The sequence below is a fragment of the Catharus ustulatus genome, chromosome 5, assembly GCF_009819885.2.
Source record: "Catharus ustulatus isolate bCatUst1 chromosome 5, bCatUst1.pri.v2, whole genome shotgun sequence".
Taxonomy (NCBI): Eukaryota; Metazoa; Chordata; class Aves; order Passeriformes; family Turdidae; genus Catharus; species Catharus ustulatus.
In genome coordinates this window covers 65,145,703-65,166,725 of record NC_046225.1, presented here as the reverse complement: position 1 = coordinate 65,166,725, position 21,023 = coordinate 65,145,703, and the positions used below count along the sequence as shown (strand labels likewise).

Genomic DNA, 21,023 nt, shown 5'->3' with positions numbered 1-21,023 from the left:
GAGAGCAGTGCCTCTCGTTGTTTGTGACCATATTATCCCCAGTAGAAAGTCCAAATTATCACTAATGCAGCTCAAAACTACCAAAAGCAAAAATAAGATGAAGCAGCACTGCAACTAGTTTTAACAACTTAGAAGAAAATACATCTTAAAATGTACTGAGGAATTATCTGAAATATGATGGTATTTTGCAGCATTTTCAAAGTAAAATTCATTAATTAGAGATTATTTATGAAAAATTAGAATCTTAATCAGTATTGAGACTGGACTCTATGGTCCCCATTTGCTATTAAACAGACATCTATACAATTGAGTAGAAACTGGATGAATGATTTAGAGTCCAGGGACATAGTTTTATAAAATCTTAAAGGCTCCTGTGTTGGAAGGGACCCATGAGGATTGTTGAGTCCAGTTCCTGACTCCACACCAGGCAACCTAAAATTTAAACCAATGTGCCAATCCCAAGCAACGTAAGAGTTGCTGCAAGCTAACAGGTACGTATCTGTTGAATATTGCAAAGTCCCTGAATCTCAGATGATGTTATAATTCTGATATTAAAAAAAAAAAAATTAGTTGGAAAAGACTTCCATATTTTATAGTGAAGATCAAACTCTACGTTATTCTACATTTAATAATATATTTGTTCCAAAACATTTTCAGAGACAGACTGTGGGAAAAGCTTGAAACTGGCCTAATGAAGTGCAGGAGGAACAGGAATGGAGTTGAACTATACTGTCACCTCCCTGGAGTCATAGAACATAGAACTATTGGAACATCTCAAACTGGAAGGGACCCACGAGGATCATCAAGTCTAATCCCTTGTTCCTTGCAGGAACTACCTAAAACTAAAACTATAACCAATCCAGTTACTACTGATGTTCCTGGGGAAGAGTGCAATGAGTACAGGAAAATTAGGAACTGGTCTGAAATATTTTTTAAATGCCCTTTATAACTCATGGTACCACAGGTTATAAAGATTTTGCAGCTAACTAATCTTTTCAGAGTGTCCTAAATTCATTGCTGTCTGGTTGCTGTCTGCAAAGATGTTGGTGACAGCACTGACCTGGGTAATGTAACCTTGGAAAAAGCAAACCTGAAACGGGATGGGTGAGAGCACTGCTGTGGCTACCAGGACCTCACCTGAGATTTTAAGAGGAGCCACGTGTCCTGTCCTTTTCTGTAGTAAGGGCAGTGTGCTGTTATTAAAACAGTGGAGTTGCAGGTGTTTGGTCTGTGTTGGTTCAAGAAATCAGGTGAAAGCTACATGGTTTTCTGGATCATTTGCAGCAGGTCTCTGGTCTCTTGGCTGTGCTGCTGCCGCTCTGTCCCTTGTCACACTCCCTGGGTCAGCCCATCGTGCCGGTGAAGTGCAGTGACCTCGTGCTTTGTGCCCCTGAAGCTCATGAGTGGAGTTTCTTGGTGACACCACGAAAACCCTCTGAGCTCCTCGGGTGTGATTTCTCCTTTGCTGTAGCCAAGGGGTGAGACTGCAGGGGCAGCTCAGGGATCACACCTCAGACTGTAAATACAAATCAGTGCTCTGTGGGATTGCATTGTGATCATACAGCGTTAAAATGCAAGTTACCAAGTGTTTAGCCTTGGAAGCCTGGCAAGACTGTGTTAGAGTGAAAGCCCTTTCACTTTTCCTGCCTATTAATTTACGTGCCTTCAGAGTGTTGCCATTTAGCAAAGTGCCTTTTGTGTTTCTGCCAAGCTGAAGTAGCCGCTGGGAAAACCTAAGTAGGCCAAATCCTGCAAATATCTGGAGAGCTCAGCCAGGGTGGCTGATGGTGATCCAAAAGAGTGTGAGGATGGATTTGGCTTCATGCAGGCAGCACAACAATATTGAACAAAATAAAAATCTGACATAAGAGTTTAATGTCAAAAGGCTGCAAATAATGCAAATAGAAGATATTTTAAAATTCAGTAGTTCATAGTTTTGATTCAGTGTAGAGAGCCTGGGATCTTCAGATCTGTGCTCTAGGTCTCAGGCCATGTCAGCTGAGGGCTATTTAAAGTTATAGAACACGTCTGGCATGGCCCAGGGCAGTGGTGTACTCACCATATAGATTTCTGAAGTCAGAGTCCTTATAGAAATGCTCGTTCTGTTCCCATGTAGTGCTTTAAATAGCTCAACACATCAGTGTTATTCCAGTGATACACATTCCAACTCCATATGAGCAGTCAGGGGAGAGATTTTTGGCTGCCAGGTATCGCACAGTGAGAGCATCTCACTGCTTACATCATCTCCTTCTGACATCAGATCTGTCCCTCCTGCACCAGGGAAAAGGACCCTGTGTTTGGGGCATGTCTAGAGGGGTCTGCCTGCTGCCTCAGCCTGCATTTCTAATTTATGACAGGGAGTTTGCAGGTTTTAGTTCTTTCAGCCTTTGTCCCCAGGTGCCCAGTGCCACCCTGAAGTGGCTGTGGTGTCACCTGGTGCAGAGACAACCCTTGGTGGCACATCCTGCATCCGGTGGCTGTGGGTCCCTGTGGGGTGCCAGCCCATGGACGTGCCAGCATTTGGGCTCCTGTAGGACGCTATTTTTACCGGTGGTGACGGCGAGGTTGGCTCTGCTCCCGCCTGTGCGGGGGTGCTGCAGGAGTCATCTGACCCTGCTGTGTTGGGTGGCACTGGTGGCTCTGGTGGCACGGGCAGCACACGCTGCAGATCCTGCTCCCCACCACAGCACAGCTCCTGGGAGAACCCCCTGTGTCAGGAGTTCATGCAGGAATGCCTGAGGATACAGGTACCGTGTGATGACTCCACGTTTTGGTCAGCCTGGACCTGAAATGAATTGTTTCTCATCTGGGGCTGTGGTAACTAAATCACTGATGCTGTCATGAGAGTAACAACTCTGTGTTTATGTGGAAACACAGCAGTGGGGAAAGATGGTTAAACATTTATTGTAAATTATGCTTTGTGTTCTTTTAATTATGTGAATGATGATTCGGAAGTGATAATGATTGTGGTAGTTAGCTGACAGCTCAATTTGAAAACTTTCCTCATTTTTTTAAATTGAAATTGACTTCAGAGTTTGTATTAGACTATAATGGGAAAAAAGCCCCTATTTCTTTATGCAGATATTTGGAGTGTTGTTTCTATATTATATCTCATTGCAATCTAGCTAAACCTGTACAAAAATAGCCTTTGCAATGCTGCAGTAGCAGTTACTCCAACTCAGCAGAGTTTTTCATGAACTCTGTTTGAATTTGGTAAATATTTTATTATAATGATGAGGGCAGGAGGTTAGCTTGTGCTAGATTTGCTTATGTGATGTGAATTTCGCACAGAGCATGTGGTGAGATTTGGAACTCTTGTGTGAATACTTGGGCTGTTGCACCTCTTGTGAGTGGTTTATTCACATCCTGCTGGATAACACCTCTCTTTTGCCTCTGGTCCCATAAACTCTGTAATTGGCAGTAAAAGCAGAGGTCACCTCAGTTGTGCTGTGTGCCTGTGTGCCCTGTATCAGCTGTGGATTTCTGGTTTGATGATGATGAGTAGGAAGTGCTGGAAAAGGCATACTTTGGAAAGGCACTGTAGGAGTGGCTGCTTATATGTAGTAGAAGCAGGTATACATTTCAAAAAGGAGCACAGTTCTTGAAGCATTTTACTTTGCATTTTTGGACAATGTGAAATAATTTAACTAAGACCTATTGATGAAGCAATTTATTGAATTTGGTAAATATTTTCTCTTATAATACAGGAACTAAAGACAGAAGTTACAGTGATTTGCTGTAGGAACCACTGCAGAGGTCTTGGAAAAAGCAGTGAGCACTTCTGGGGGGTGCCCGGACCCTCTTGGTGCAGAAAAGCACTTTTGGGAAAGGCAGTGAGTTTGTGTGCTGGCTTGGAGACACTTCAGCCCTGTGTGGCCAGCTGGGGGCTTGAGGGACCATACAGACATTGACAGCAAAACTTCTTTCCCTTTATCCTCCTGATGTGGTTTCTCGTGGGACATACAGAAGAACAGGGCATTATAGTGAGAATGAACCATAAAGCAGGGAAACACATTTGTAAAGTCATTTATCACCAGGTGCTAATTGAGAAGTAGGATAAACCAGGTCACCACCAGTTATTTAATATTCTGTTCCAGAACATCTAACACATCCACTCCCTAGGCAGGGCTGGGGCCAGGCAATTGCTCTTCCCCACTGCAGAGTGGGGTTGGCAGGATGGATGGGAAGAGCTTGTGGAGCTCCCACTTCACAATTACTCATTTCTTCATCTTTTCTGTGGGGTCTCAGGCCCCTGCAAGGCTTCATAATGAACCCCTGGTTCTAAGGAAAAATAAATAAATCTTACCTAAATTAAAGGTACAGCTGTCACCCATGTAGTTCTCTGATCACTGCATGTATTACTGTATTATGTATTTCTGTGTTATCCTCACATCAGCACAGCTCCTTGTCACTGGATTTCAAACCCAGACACAAGACAGAGAGAGAAGGGGCCAGCTCTAGAGTGCTGGGATATTTAGAGGCACTTAAATGCTTCATTCCTTTGTTTTCATCTGGATGTTTTTTAATTCAGCTCTGAGTGTTTTGACTCGGTTGACACAACAAGGGTTTGTTAAAACAACAACTTAAAGTCCAATCTCTAATTCCAGCAGTACTTGTGTGCGTCTCCTTTAATCCTGCTCCAGGAAGATTGCAAATTTAATTCCCCTCTGGGCTGCTGTGAGCCTCACCCTCCACAGATCACTTGATACAGCATGTCAGCAATCAATAATTCTGTCGTGTTTCTCAAATTCTTAGTGAGTAAATGGCATTTGGGTCTCATATTTGTTTATTTTGATTTTCAGTAACTACCTCTAGCTATAGAGATTAAAGGTTTCAGTGTCAACACAAAGATAATTTGCTGGTAATTCCTTCATGCAGAATAATATCCCTTACCAGTGCTGTGTGGTTTTGATTCAGAGTTGGAATGTGCCCTTTGCCTTTGTTGAAAAAGCTGAACATTATTATGAACTAAACAGCTGGTAATTATAGTTTTAAATATTGATGTCTAATATTTTTTTCCTCCCAAAAATATGTTTTCATCTCATAAAGCAAAAGGTTGTGTGTTTGTAGAGGAGCCTGTAGTGCTGATAGCTGCTAAAGAAAATCGTTGCACCTTTTCTGCTGATGGAGGGTTGCTGTTGCAGGCCAGTGGTGCTGTATTTGTATGAGCCTGTAATGAAAGGCCAACCCAACCTCCAGCACACAATAAAAAAAACCCCAGAACAACCCACAAAAAGGACAGGGACTGTGTCCCCCACCCCCCAGGCCCTTTATTTTTCCTTTCATTGTTGCCTTTAGGCTCTGGTTCTGCACTATCCTTCCTTGGTGAGGAATTGCTGCTTTCCCTGCATTAAGAGGCAATTGAGGGGTTGCAAATATTAGGAATAAAATTTCTTTTCGCATGACTTTTCTTTCCACTCAAATAACACCTTTCTTTAGATCACAGTACTCTTTAAAATGTCTGTGTCACAGAAGGACAGGTTGGATGGGGCTTTGAGCAATGTAGTGTAGAGGAAGGTGTCCCTGCCAGTGCAGGAGGGCTGGAATGAGGTGACCTTTAAAGTCCTTTGAACCCAAATCATTGTAGGATTCTGAGATGATAATATCAAATTGTGTCATTTGGCCCTTTATCATTTTGGGCTTTTGTAATCAGCAAGAGTAGTAAATCTATTAAACTGGGTTTTTTAGAGTTAAATAAGGTGGCACAAATGAGTTATGTGGCCTTAATTATGTCTGTGTAGTAAACAAAGTAAACTTTATAGTTGAGGTTTGATTCCAGATTAGATGTCCATTGTTAAGCATGACACTTCTTGATTTTCAGAACTTGATTTCCAAGCTCAGAAATGGCTTCTGTGGATTCCTATGCAGAGTTGAAACAAAACACAACAAACTGGAAAAAGCATTGGGGCTGTGTTGAATTCTGCGATTTCTGGACATGTTTCTTCAGCAGGTCTGGAGCCTGCCATGAAGATTTCTCATTTAGCTGTTGGAGAGCCTGATAGCAAAAGGGTTTGTCATCTTCTGCACAGACCAATCCTAGACTGGATCTTTTGCCAAGAGTTTGATTTCCCTCAACACTTTGCTCACAGCAGAGAGATGACATTTTCTATCCCAGGTTCCTGAACAGAGCATGACCAGGGACTTGTGAATTCTCTCACTTCTGTCATTCCCATCAGCTTGTCTTTTGGAAAAAAGCATTCCTGTCTCACCCAAATATTTTCCTTATCTCTGGCACCTTATTCTGGTCACCATGGCTGTTAAATCCTGCTTAGTCTAGCAATGCCAAAGGGTTTAGTCAAAGGATGGATGTTTTACCACAAGCTGTGGATTTTCATGGATCCAGTGTACCTGTCACAGTGTTCACAGAGGTCAGGCTGCAGCCTTTGATCCAAATACTTCCAGAAGCAAAGCACTCTGCTTTCTTTTTCATGTTGAAAACCAATATATTGTATACTAACATTTTTTCACCTTTATAAGAAGCTTAAACATTTTTTTTTCTGAAATTTTTCCTGCAGAAATGAGTTTGAGATCATCAAATGCGAGTAATGTTCATGTGAATGGCTAAAGTTTGGCAAGGCTCTCAGGCAAATATTGTGATTCTTGGGGGTGGTCCTGGGTAGGGCCAAGAGTTGGACTTGATGATCCCTGTCAGTCCCTTCCAACTCAGGATATTCTGTGGATCTGCCGAAGTTATAAGCACACTGAAAAAGCACTTGACAGCAGTCATAAGATGTGTAAAGCAGTTTTAGCAATGAGCAATGTCCCTGTCCCCCCTTCCCTGTGTTACATGCAGCAAGTGCACATCTGGAGTGAGCAGTGTAGAAGTAAATCTGAGGAGTTTATCTTGTTTGACAATTATTCAGCAAACTGTTGCTGCTTAGTGTGCCCTATTTGGTCCAGAACCAAGCAGAATTATCTGCTGTGCAGCCTGGTGGAGACAGGCTGAGTCTTGACATCAGAGATGTGTGAGCCCTGGACAGTTGGCAAGAACATTGGCAGAAATGTCCCCAGCAGACAAGTCTTGCACAAAGAAGTCCTGTGGAAACTGCTCGTTCGTTCCTTGCCAGTTTTTGTCCTTGTCAAGAAATGCAGTCAGATCCTTTTAGGGTTTAAGGATTCATGAGGATACCTCTACTGGAGCAGAACGTAGTCTGGGAGAAAGGCAGATTTAGAGAATTGGATATTCAGTTGTATGTTGGTTTAGAAAAAGTAACCAAAATTAAGAAGGAAATTTCTACAAATTAGGATAAAATGGAAGCATTTAATTTTTAATGAACTCTTTAATTAGTTATGATCCAATAAGTAGTCTCAGATCATTAAATTCCATCAGTAATTCATTATTTCACTTATTAAATATGTTGATTGTTTCTTCTGCTGCTTTGGAGACTGATTTTGATACACAAAGGCAAAAAGGTAGAATGCTGAAAATTGCCATGTAAACTTATCTCCTTAAATATGGTTTGAAACATAAGTTTAAATGTGAAGTTTCCAAATAGAATTAGTTTCTCAGAATTGTCAGCAGTTGAAATTTCAACCTAAACCATATTAAGTGTTAATGTTTTTAAAATATAAACTAATACATGATTAATTATATGATTTTGTTGTACTAGATGGAAGAGTGTTTTAAACTGTCTTCAAAGGACCTCTTTGTAATGATCTCAGAGGCACTGTATTCCCACAGGGGTTTTGTGTGAAATACTTAGTAGCTTAGTTCTGAACTGAGAGAAAAGAAAAATAAATACTTCTTTGTCTGCTGTGTATATTTTAAATATGATTTGTATTGCTTCAAGATTAATAGAAAAAATTCAAAAGAAATTTCAAAGAAGAATTTAAAATAAAAAAACCAAAACCTAAATATTTTTCTTTTAAATTGCTTTTTTAGCTGAGTTGCTGAGTTTTTAAAATTTGGAACCTTGATTTAGAGACACAAAGAGAAGGAAATGTGTGAGGTCCTGCCCTGTAACTCTGGACACTGAGTGCTAAATACATAGTGGAGAACAAATTTTTCTGTTTTCTGCCACATTTCCAGTTTGCAACCATTATCAGAAACCAAAAAAACCCCAACTTTGCAACAATTTTCGATGTCCTGCTGCTTTGCAAAAAGTGTGGCACTGGGCTCCCAGGGACAAGTAAGCAAATGGAAGAACAGTGTTTCCTCTGGAAATGGGCTCCTGGCACTTTAGGGATGGGGTATTTTTGGGGTGTGCTGCCTTTGGGCTCCCTGGCACTGCTCCTGGGCTCCTCCTGGCCCTGCTCTGCACTGGAATTCCTGAGCTGGCTTTCTCTGGCCCCTGGACACAGCACAGCATGAGCTGGCAGCTTTCTGCACTGGCCAGCCATGAGTGCCTCTGGAGAGATCCTGTTCTGAAAGGATGAGACATGGGAAGGGTTGCATGTGAGGAAAAGTCAATTGCTTAATTGTTCCAATCAGAATTTTATATTTCAACTGCAACTGTTTTAGGCTGAAATATTCTGGCTTCGGTCAGCTCCCTTTTAAGTCAAGTCTTTAATGAGTTATATGCTACGAATTTGATGCTTGTTAGCAAATCTGAGTGAGCAAATCTTTATAGCTGCAAACTTTCAGCAGCCACTCTAGTAACTAACTCGGGAAAATATTTTGTTTTGTTTCTTACAGGGTTGGTTCTTTTTCAGGGTGGGTCATTTGTTTTGGGCAGGTTACAGTACAGAGAGATTCTTGTGTCAAAAGTAAAGTATTGGAAAGTTCAGAGTTTCCTCTGTTTTTGTTTGAGGAATAAATCAGACCCTCAGAGTAGCCTCAGTGATCTGTACTATTTGCTCTGTGTAAGTTTGGGCGTCTGCCTTTCTCTAAACTTCCAGTTGCCTGTCATGCTTATGTTGTTTTTATTGGAGATGTCCTTAATTATAACCAGGCCTTCAGTAATTGCTCCTAAGTTCAATGCCTTGAGCAGGACATTTTTGACCATCACAGAACATGTAATTTTAGCAGACAAGACAAAATGCTAGTGGGTGGTGAATAATGCCATGAGAAACTCAAGCCCATTTATCTTCTGGGTAAAAAAAAAAACTCAAACCACTTTAGTTGCAGGAGCAGAAAGTGCTGTTTTGGGTAAAACTTGCAGCAAGTGCCCTGGAAGAGTGTGTGGGAGGGGAAGCTTAGAATCTTACTGAAATACTGACTCCTTCAGCTCAGTGGATGTGGAAAAGCCTTTTTTTGCTTAAACCTATTGGCATATGAGAGGTTGCTCCATCTTGACTGGTTGGTTTGTTGGCAAGTTTGTTTTGTAGTTAAAATTTAAACAAAGTCACTTTGAAATAAGCGATCCAGCCTTTGAGTAAGCATGCCACATTACAGAAGAAAATGTCTTTAAATATGTCATTTACTTAAAATGCTTTATGTGCTCTTCTGTTATTAGTTCTTCACACAAGGAAAAAGCCAGATCTCTTGAGTTACAGTACAGCTCCTTTATAATTAACTGCCTTGATGTTTCCCCTCTTGACTCCTAAGTACACTGTGATAAAAAATTGATGCAAGTGCTGCAGCAGGATTGCAAGAATGAGGTCATATCTCACTTGTTCCACATAACACGTTGAGATGCCAACTCCCCTCGTGTTATCAACAGCACAATAAATGTAATTTCTAATTTACATCACAAGATGGCAGCAAATTTTAAATTCATTTAATTTTCATTAACCTAGATTAACCCAACCTCTTGAAATCGTGGTTTCCTTACAAAATGACAGAAAACTTTGTTTAATGATCAATTATGTGTGCTATTTACAGGGACGTTAATGTTTCAGAAATACTCAAAACATCTGCTGAACTATATTTCTGCCTTAAAATCAGTTTAAAAAGGCATTTATTATGAACTTTAAAGATCAATAGCTTACAGTGTAAGAGTTACCAAGTCCCATTAGGGAGTTTTTTAATGAAATCTATAGCTTTTATCTATAGTTTTTGATTTCTTAAAGAGAAACTATGACAAAGCATTTTTTGAAATTCAGGCAGAGGGTCTCAAGAGTTAGTGATGTGGATTCTTTCCTCTAGAAGGAATTCTGATTTATGTTTGAAGTGTGTTCAGTCAAAAGCTTTCAAAGGTATGAAATATCAGGGTTGGCTTGGCTCAGCTCCTTTTGGCGAGTCTTTTCTGTGCTGGCCAATTCCAGAAGTTAAAATTTTAATCTGCTTGACCGGATTTGTCCTAGGTGTTAATTATCATTGCTTGTATATCTTCCAGAAGGTGCAGCTATGGCCTTTAAAATGCTCTGTTTTTTGTTTTGTTTGCAGTTTCACAACCACAGGCTGTACACAGCCAGCTGGAGAAGCCATCCAGTACTGCAATTCTCTGCAATACCTGTGGAAAACCATGCAAAGGAGAAGTTTTGAGAGTTCAGAGCAAATATTTCCATATTAAATGCTTTGTTTGCAAAGGTAAGTGTGACTGCTGCTTCTGTGAGTAGGGCACTAGCAGTGGTGTGTGACTTCATGATCCTGGAAACTTCACAAGCATATTTTACAATCCAATCCATGCTTGAAAGGATTTACTGTGAAATCTCTGACTCCTTACTGTAAGGTTATAAACATCTAATTCCCAAACCTGGAGTTTGTTTTCAATGGATATAAAGCTGTTTGTATCCATATTGGCCACATCTGCTCAGGTTCTCTTGTGTTGGACTGTGATCTTTAAATTCAGCGTGACCCTCTGTGCTTTTCCATCTTTGGGGGGAATAGCTTGGTTTGCTGTATTTTGGTGCCTGGTGATCTGATATTGTCACATGAATAGCAGAAGGATGGTCACAGGAAAAGAGAATTATCTGATACAACACCCCTTCTGTAGATACTTGCTTATTTGTAAATCTATCTGGAAGCTGCAAATATCAATTTTGTTTTAAATGTCCAAGCACTTAAATGTTAACTGATGTTTACTGAACAACCTGCTTACTCCATTTTTAACCAGTGCTTCAAATGACATTTATTAATCCTTGTAGCTCAGTCTACAAACATGAGCGTGTCTCTGGTTCCAGATGTGTTACTGTAACTATTTCTACTCCTCTTTAGAGGAAATACTAGAAAGAGAACTGTCACTGTCTGCTAGCTATACTGATATTTTTAAAAATCCCATGGGATTAAGTACATACTATCAATAACTGAGGCAATCTTTAATGAGTTAGGCAGACAGGACTAAATGTTCAGCTCAATAATTGTGTTCTTTGCAAAATTGCACAGCAAGCAAAATAAGCATTGTGCACTTTCTTACACAGCAAAAATAATTTGGCCATCTATTCAGAAGAGATTAGTATTTTAAGCAGAACACAACCCATACATGCATCTTTTAAGATCTTTTAAAGCCAACTGTTCTTATGACAAATTTCACTTATTAAATCAGTTTTTCAGACCTAACTCAGGAAAAGAGCAGCTGATCTGTTATTCAGGAATCTGTTATTCTGTCTCCTGCATGAAGCCTTGGTAACATTCTGGTATTTGCTTCACATTATTATCTTAATGAAACCCCCTTTATTTTTAACATATTTGCTCTGAGAAAAGATAAATCCTACAGATGTAGTAAGACAGAACTGTACATTCAGTGTTTGGTTTTATAGGCCACCTCCATGCAGATGATGCCAGGTCACCAGCAAATGCAGCATGTGGGCACTGAAGCGATTCACTGATCCCAAATTTAGGCAGTGCAGAGGGATTTTTCCCACCCCCACACAGAAGAAGATGATGAATGCACTGTAGAAGCTGCATTGCCCCCGTCTGTCTGTAAGAGATAAGGAGTTTGTTCACTTCTGGGAGATCTTGAATAAAATGAGGAAAAAATCACAGTGTTAGCGAAGTAGCAGGGTAGCATCTGTCAGCCACCTGTCAGTCTCTGAGCTGGCACAGGAGCATCAGAGAGGTGTGCTAAAGCTGCTGCTTGGTGTCAGGGCTCTTGGACTCCTCCTTTCTAATCATTTTGCAAAGTGCTGAGTTTGCACACATGGTTGGTTTGAGGGTTTTCTCTCATTATTGAAATGCCATAATTTATTTTATCACCTTTCAAGGGTTTCCATCAATTTTCTGGCATTCTTCTGGTATCTGTTTTTGTTTTGTTTCTGGATTTTATTTGTTACTTAAGCAGCATAAGTTGCTTTATAATACGGATTTGCCACGTTGTTACATGAGAAGAGCTTTGGAATATACATTGCACTAGCTACATAAAAGGGAAAAAATCAGGCTAGGCACATGTGACTTAGATTTTTGAATTAATGGATGAAAGAATATAGGTCATGTGTTAGAATTGAGCAAAAAATGGTATTCAGTTCTGATCAATCAGTCTGCTTTCAGCCTTGGAGGAGAGTTTTGTGCCATGAACCCTGCTGTGCATGGGCACAGTGATGATTCTGGGAGTGTATTTATCTGACTGTTGATTCCTCCCTGTGGTGCATTTATTTTGATGCTACCCAGCAATACAGTTTGTCCTGTCTCACCTCATCCACCAAAAAAAGCACGTGGGAAGAGGCTGTGTGTCCTGTGTGTCCTGTGTGTCCAGCATCCAGTGCAACTGCAGGACTGTCCAGGACAGATAATCCCATGTGTGGGCTGGCTGCATGGCCCTGCTAAGATGCCTGGTTCACTGCCTCTGTATTAAATCATCTTGTAGCCTGCATCAGAAAACATTTAATATTTATAGAGCTGCAGGAAATTTTGGTCCCTCTCACAGAATTTATGGCTGTACAGTGATGGAAAATGCAAACTGACAAAGAGCCCAAGGATAAGAATGAGAAATGACCATGGTGTGGTGTCTAGAGGTATTTGAGGTCTGACCTCATCAGTGACAGATGATATTACACTGGAAGAAGTCACACCTTTTTAAATATGTGTGAAATTTGAAACTATTTCCTTGATAGTTTTGGATGAATTATGAGGGTCAAATACATTGAATTGTCTCAATTTTTTTTTTTTTTTTTTGGGTAGAGTAGAAAGGTGTTTTGTGTATTGCCATACTGCTGATTATTCATAGAATGGTTTGGGTTGGAAAGGACCTTAAAGATCACCTTGTTCCAATCCCCCTGCCATGAGGAAGGACATCATCAACTAGACCAGGTTTGGACACTTCCAGGGATGGGGCAGCCACAACTTCTCTGGGCAGCCTTTCTTATGGGGACTGAGTTTCAGAATGGGAACAGCAACTATATAGATGCCTTTTGTATTAAAATTAAATTACATAACCAAGGAAGGTTAGTATAAAGTCACTAACTCCCATGCAGTTCTTCTTTCATTCCCATCCAGTTCTTCTTATATTCCCCAGATAATTATTCTAAAAAATTCAAAGTTTTAAAAGGTGAGCAACTCATTTGTTATTCAAGACTAAAATACACAGCCAGATACAAAACTTTACAGCAGTACTGGGAGCATCTGCTAGTTTTGCTCAGTATCAAAGTTTAATAGGACCTAGGGAGGCAAATAAGCATTATAAATAAGGTTTATACTGATATATATTTGTATGTGTTGTTTCCTGGTTAGCTGCATATCATCTGCTAATAAAATGCTGTAGGGAGCATGCCATCTAACCTCGCTTGAAATTTGTACTTAATTTTTAGTTTAAAATCTATCCCATTTTAATCAGGTTTTATAAAAGTACTGTTATAATGAGGCAGATGTTTGATATAATAAGGCAAAGTTTCATTAGACTTCAAGAGCTTTGGTTCCCATGTTTACTAATTCTTTTTTCATTTGTTGTCACTGTAATAAAAGCACCAAGGAAAATTACTAAAGTGGTTAAATATTAATGACTTAGACTGTCAAATTAAAAAAAGAATTGTATTGAATAAACTATTCTAGGGGTGTCTGTCAGGTCAGAACTTCATTTAATGGAGTGGATGGTACTAGACAAACATTAACTTGGAGCTTGTTTACAGCAGTGATTTAGCAGACCCAGCAGAGACAGGTTAACATAGAATTGTAGATAGGAGAGATATAGGTGCTGTATTTATATTATCTTGGGTACCGTCTTAGATCTTTGATAAAGATATAAATTACCCTAGTTTTTTATTATTTGGCAAGTATTTAATTTTCTGTGTTTTTATGGTATCCTGGCATTTGCAAAGTGGCCAATTTAAATGGGAGAATCCATACCATCTAAATCACTCTCTAAAGAGTGTTCTTTTTACATATGTGAGAACTGTAACTCACATCTATGTTCTTTCCTGGTTTGTATTGATTAAAGAAAATAAACTTCCAGTCTGAGCCATGGAGGTAAAAAAGTGACCTATGTGCTGTATTGATCACTGTATCTCCTATGTATCTTGGTTTGCCCCAATCCAAATTCTCCTGATTGCTGTCTCCTGAGTGCAGCACGTGCACTGTTCCCTGCTGGCACAGCTAGCAGTTGCAAGTATACTTTTCTCCCCATTAATTTTCATGTTTTTTAAATTAATCTGCTAGAATTTATCACATCTTCATCTTAGAATGGGGTATGTGCTTCTGGGGATTAGTGTTTCTGTGACCCTGCAGTGTCCTGGGAATTGGGAAAAGCCCAGCTCTGGATCACTTCTATATACTATATCACTTCTATAACATTTTATCAGTAGAACATGCAACAGAACCCAGAGCTGCATAATTTATCAGGAAGTCCTATTAATGGGAAGGGCTAAGACAAAATATTCAGTGAAAATATTAAAGAAATGGAGTAACTTGGCAATAGGAGTTATTTCTTTGTTAGATCAAATGCATCTGCCAGGATATAAATATGTTCAAAGCTACACTGAGTAATCTGAGGGACTCACATTTGAACATAGCTACAGGGTTTCACGTTTCAAAATGAGAGTCATTTATGGGAAGCTCACTTGTAAGATTTCCGAGTCCCAGATTTTTGCCAGGCAGTAGCAATTTCTGGTATTTATGGTGTCATGGGCACTGGGGATTAGTGTAGGGGCTGTGATTCATCAGGAACTCAGCAATGTGTCCCACACTTCCTGAGTCCTTCAGGAGTTTGCAATCCCAGATCATATTAATTCAGTACAACAGGAAAAACTCTTTCCAGTGTGATGCTCACCAAGGTTGCAGAGAGTGGTGGGTGTAGGACTGCCTTACCAAGGTCATGTCTTGTAATTTTTATTTCACTGAAATGATGATGGTGATAATAATGATGCTAGTTTATATTCAACACAATTTTTTTTTTATTTAATGTAGCAGCAAATGGTTCTATATTGTAGTTTTAAAACCTGAACTTTAAAAATTTTAATCACTCATTTTCTAAAAGCAACTCAATAATTAAAGCATGAACAAATTTTGGTCAGTTAACTTGCACTATCACAAAATAATGGATCATTTTCCTTTTTTTTTACAGTCATGTTTTTGTTGTAACCTTTCTTTGCATTCATTAAGAACTTTCTGCAGCCCCTCATGTCCTGACCATACAGCCATCACACCAGTACTCTAGCAACATGGCATATATATTTCAACCAGAGTCTGATGAGTCCTTTTTTAAGAGTATCTTTCACAAATTTAATAAATGCATAATATTGGTAAAGCCTGGTGAAATGAACAGGGAGGAATCATGGTTATGAGTACTGGTAAAGGAATATCTTAATAGCATTCAGTAAGAGGTAGCTAAGTACCAACCAAAGGAAACCAAACCTGTGTTGCTTCTGTTTTCCAATTTTTACTCCTTATTTGCGTCCTTCTAGTCCAGAGAATGAGAAGTTATAGTAGAAAGCTAAGTGCTCATTAGAGGATAGAATTTTCAAATCTTTGTAAGCTTTGCAGACAGTAAAGATACTATTCCTATAAAGAAGTTTTGGACATACATAATTTCAGCCCACATTAGATAATGTCACAGAATTATTATTGTTAACAAAAGCCTGTAAGTTGGTTCTTTTTGGTTTTTTTTTTTTCAGTTACACAAGTTCTCTTTTTGGATAAGGTGTTTTCCCTGTGCAAATAAAACCAAGTGCAAGGATGCCTTTTTGCAGGGGACTTCCAGACTATGTGATGCTCTTTCCCTTGAGGACACAGCAGGGATACAGCAGCACTCTGGAGTAGCTACTGGGCATTTCAGTGCACTAAGGTGATGTGATGCCTGCACTGAGACCCAGAGAGAGTTGTTGCATAAAATTCATCACTGCCACAGTGGTGTTATTCCACCTCCCACTTTCTGCAACTCATTAACACCAGACCATCTGCCATATCTGTGAATAGAGCAGGGACTTAATTTGCAAACCTGGAACTGGCACCCAAACTACTGTTAAAAAAATCTGAAAATATTTGATATTGTTGCTTTGGCATGTTGGGGTTTTTTTGGGTTGTGGGTTTTATTTTATTGTTTTTAAAAACCTGTCTTAATTAGTCTGGCAAATGACAGCATTATTTTATCATAAACACTTAAGATGCTATTAGGTTGAAAATGGGTTAAAGGACATTACTCTGTTCCTTAAATTTCTTTAGCATACTTGTAAATTTTAAATAACCAGATTGAGTCCTTAAAACAAGAAATTAGTATAAATGAGGCATGTTTTCCTGGGGATTGCTTTAGCAGTTTGAAACAGCCCCATACCTAATGCTGTGAGGACCTTGCTCACCTCTGAGACTATAGAGAGCTTTTATAGGGCAGTAACACTGTGTCTAAGCTATTGGGTATCTATGCTTTCCAGAAGGAAAATGGAAATACACTTTCTAATGAAAAATTACTCGATGTGAAATTCCCATTTATTATAGGAGTCAAGGTACATAGTGTGCAGGAAACTTCCCAAAGTCTCCTTCATTTTAATGGGTACACTCTGATGTTTTGTCAATCTCATAAGAGCATTCTGAATCTTAAAGGGTTTTTCTGCACTGAAGTGTTTACTCCACAAATTTATTTATGGGCATCATAGCTAGAGTAGCCTGGGAGCTTGTGTAGGTGCACTGTACTCTGTATCCTTTATAGCTTTATCAGTGCTACATATGCATGGTGGGGTGTTGCAGGATATGATATACCCCCACAGTTCTGTATCTTTTCTGCTCCCAAAAGTTGCTGGTTTTCTTCCATCAGACCTGTCTGCCTTCCTGCATTTCCTGTTGGAAGCTGGAGAAGAGGCCAGTAGGGCTGTCCATGACTTTTCTGGGGCTGCATGCTGCTTTTGCTTGCCCTGGATAGTAACAAAATGAGGTGTCATTCAAGTCCTTGAGATTATAGGTGGTGCTTTAGGTGTTATTGCTAATACACTGCCAATGACTGACAGGCTTGAGTATTCTTGATTTCACAGCTGTGTTTGGAAAGACAGTTGATGTGACACTTGTGCATAGAAAGTGATTGAATTGTATGGTTTATACACCCCATTGCAAGGTTCCTTCTGTCTTACTGCTGCTCACCTATCGACTGAAGGTTCAGGTGTTAATTAACCAAGAGATGATATTACCATGCCAATACTTGTATGGCCAGCAAACTTGGAGCTGGGAAAGACTTCCCCAAAAGCTTTGTGAGAAGCTTATCTGGGCTTACCAGACCATGCAAGGAGGAGTATCACAGTCACAGCCATCTGCTGGAAGTGAGCCTGGACTGCTTCAGATGGATTGCAGTTCAGTTTGAACTTAAGTCAAAGCTGTAGTGGTGGAAGTTTGCCAGGTGGTTGTGGCCAGGAGAAATGTTCCACATGTAATTATGGGCTTTTGGAGAATGGGATCCCAGACTTCATCAATGGTGTACAAAGATCAGCAGCGTACTGTGTGTCATTCTTGGGATCATAGTCAGCCAGCAACATCCATCTCATGGATGGAGAAAAATACCAGAAATGGACATAGAACCACAGTGCTGAGCAACAAAAATTTTATTTAACTTACATCAGGAAGAAAAGGGGAGGGGAAAATACAGACTTGTTATGTGCAGTTGCATGTAAGCAAACCACTTGGTTCTCTGGCATGCTGACAGCAGAGCTGCACTGTTGGGATGGCAGGACCTGCAGTGCATGCTGCTGCTGCAGCCTGCTGCAATCTGCAGCAGCACAGCGAGCATGGCATCCCCCAAGCAGCTCAGGACACAGCTGGCTTTTAGGCCCCAGCATGCAGCCAAAAAATTATTCTACTTTCAGCAGGCTCATTTGCCAGCACAGAAAATAGATGCATTTTATATTTGCAGATGGAATACTGATGGCATACAGTAGTGGAATAGCAGGATGCTTAAAGTGCATTGATTAATTGATTTACTGCTATTTATTTTTATAAAATCATAGAATAATGGAAGGGACATTTAAAGGTTATCTAGCCCAAACCCCCTGGAATGAGCAGCAACATCTTCAATTAAATCAGGTTATTCAGGGCCCTGTCCAACCTGACTTTAAATATTTCCAGAGATGGACCATGTACCACCTCTCTGGACAACCTGTTCCAGTATCTTACCAGCCTTACTGTAATAATTCTTCCATATATCCTGTCTAAATTGCACCTCAAGTGTTGCAATTACACACTGCATAAATTCCAGTGCTTCAGGTGCTGTGACAGACAACGTGCTAGGCAAAAAAGTAGTCTGTTTCTAAACCAGTAGAGGAACCCTTTTCATCTATATATGAAGTATTTTGGTGTCAGACAACTGCAAACCATCTTGAAAAGCAGAATTATCCAGCTGTAAAAGAAGGCACCCTGAGATACCCTCTCTGAAAATGGTGTGGATATTGTCCTGCTCAAGTCCCATAGCTCATCCAAGTACTGGCTTGCTACTGAATGCCATAAGAAGAGACAAACACTGACTTATTCACTACTTAAATATCCCTCCTGAAGTTTATAACTGCTCAGAAAAAGGCATTCTCTTGTATGCAGGGTAATACCAAGATAAGAACATGAGTTACTCCGTATTAGTCTCTTCATTAACATAATTTTTGTTTTTATAACTGCTGTTTGCAGTGTTTTTATCACCAAGATGAACTCCAGAAACTGTTAAAAACTGTTTCTAGGTTATAAATAATCCTTCCTTCAGATACTTCTTTTGGAAGACAAATGATAGGTAGGAGTGGATGTGACATAATGCTGATTTCCTGTGCTATGAGAATAAGATCTGGTGGCTGCCTTCAGACCTTCTCTGCACTTCCTCCAGCTTTTCTTTTCTGGCTTTTTATCTCTGCAGGATCATCTCAGATGGGCAGTGTCTCTGTCCACAAAGGCAGCTGGCAAGGGGCACAGCGTCTCACCTGAGAGGAACCAACGGGTCTCTGAATTTTCAGAGCTGTTCTCAGATTTAAACCATGACTATTTTAATATCCAGGCCAGTATTTAACTGGAATCCCTGTTGTTCTCTGGTCAGCTGGGTGTCGAGTTAAATTGGATCAGATGGTTCAGAGGGTGAAGGAGCAGGCAAGGGTTTGTGACTCAAGTCACACCTGTGGAGCAGAGCTGGGGGACAGTGATGTTCATTCAGCTGCTCTTTGCCATGGGGAGGCTGAAGTGATGGTGATGCAGAAAGGGGCCTGGTGAGAGGATGCTGAACTCACCTCTATTTTGAAGTCCCAGTAACTTGTTTTTCTGTCTCTCTTTGGGTGAGCACTTTCACTGCAGAGTTTCCTGAGAAGCCAGGATTAAGTGCATTAGTGCAGACTGCTTTGGAGTTGTACACAATTTTGGGGTAGTTCTAACATTAAAGACAGAGCAGAGAGAGGCCAATACCCTCAGGGTGAGACAGAGTGCCACCAAATGCCAGTGGCAGGACTATTGCTGACCCCAAGTGCCCCAAATCTTGCACCAGAGCTCTCAGCTGCAGTGAGACAGAGCCTGCTGGGCTTCTATTTATATAACAAATAGAGATTTGCTTGTGTAAAACACAAGAAATGTATGTAGGGACATCCCTCCCTCCTTTTCTCAGAAATGCAGTTATGTCCTTTTAACTTTTTTCTCTCATGATTCACTTTGCAAGTTCAAACATTGTATGATACAATTTAGAACTGCTTGAGGGCATCAGCATCAGTTCAACATGCTGCTCAGCATCATCTGAAACCCATAGTTGAGCTCTGCTTCTGTGACATCAGTAGGTAGCTTAAATATATAGGCTGAAAGAAACTCATGATATCCAGCAAGTTGTGCAAGATTTTTGGAAAGTGTGTTCAAAAAGCTGTCCTTCATAAAATGAGAGCACAGGTGAGAAAGAGAAGTATTAAAGCAAATGTGTTAAGCCTGTGAGATAAAGAATATGAACAACGTATTGAAATATAAATCATCTAATACATATTGACCATGACACATGCAATATAATTGGAATTATTTTGAATTATAGTAAAGATTAGAACCCATAGTTCTTCAGTTCTTGACCATGCACTAGTAGTTCTAGCACGATTGTTGTTTTCTGACTCAGTAGTCACAACCACCTCCAGGGAGGATGATGAGAACTGAAATCCCACACAGGGATGAGCTCACAGAGGGTTCAAAGAGGGCCTTGAGCCCAAGCCTCCTGTGCTACAGTTAACAAAGACTATAAAAAGGGAGGATGACTGGATGTAATTTTGAATGAATTATCTGGATCCTCTCCTTAATTGGGGTTTCTGAGCTGTATGTGTTACTTTGTGCCTTGGGCACCTCACTTGGGCTCTTTTCTTGTAGTTCAGGTGCAAGATGACTGATTCTGACACTGCAAACAGGCTTGGGGAGAGTTGCCACACTTTATGTTTAGAAACCAAAGTGCCTGGGGACTCTCAGGTACCTAAGTGTAAATCTCAGTCTTGAATTTTAGAAGCGTGGATACTTCTGCTATTTTGGCACCAAGGCACTGAGCAACTCTGCAATGTTTTGTACAAGCAACCCAAATTTAATAAGCAACATTCCCACTCCTTTTCTGTGGGCTGCATGTGAGTGGTGGCACTGCTGTGGTTCAGCAGTTTGACTGTAAACACCATTTGCTGATGGGAACACATTCCTACATGAACATCCCCAGGAGCAGAAGTACGTAGTAACAAGTGTGGTGCTGTGATCTGCAGTAGAGTAGTGAACACAGCAGCAAAATCACCACTTTGAAGTCCAGTTCTTTTTTAAATCTAGTCAAGTCTGTTTTCAAAGATCCTGATCAGTGTGGATCATGGTCATGTTCTACATGTCTGCTATTTCT

At 40.2% G+C, this 21,023-nt stretch overlaps 1 protein-coding gene across 15 annotated transcripts in view; it reads left to right on the top strand.

Moving 5' to 3' along the window:
- Nucleotides 1-21,023, top strand: part of ABLIM2 (actin binding LIM protein family member 2) — a 128,265-nt gene that overhangs the window by 25,305 nt on the left and 81,937 nt on the right. For 13 of the 15 annotated variants that reach the window (XM_033061247.1, XM_033061242.1, XM_033061238.1 and 10 more), the window contains exon 2: nt 10,268-10,411. In XM_033061247.1, coding sequence (XP_032917138.1) covers nt 10,268-10,411 — 144 coding nt within the window. Of the gene's footprint in view, nt 1-2,626; nt 2,748-10,267; nt 10,412-21,023 lie in introns of those variants that run through there. The other 2 variants (XM_033061244.1, XM_033061235.1) reach the window with 2 other exon arrangements.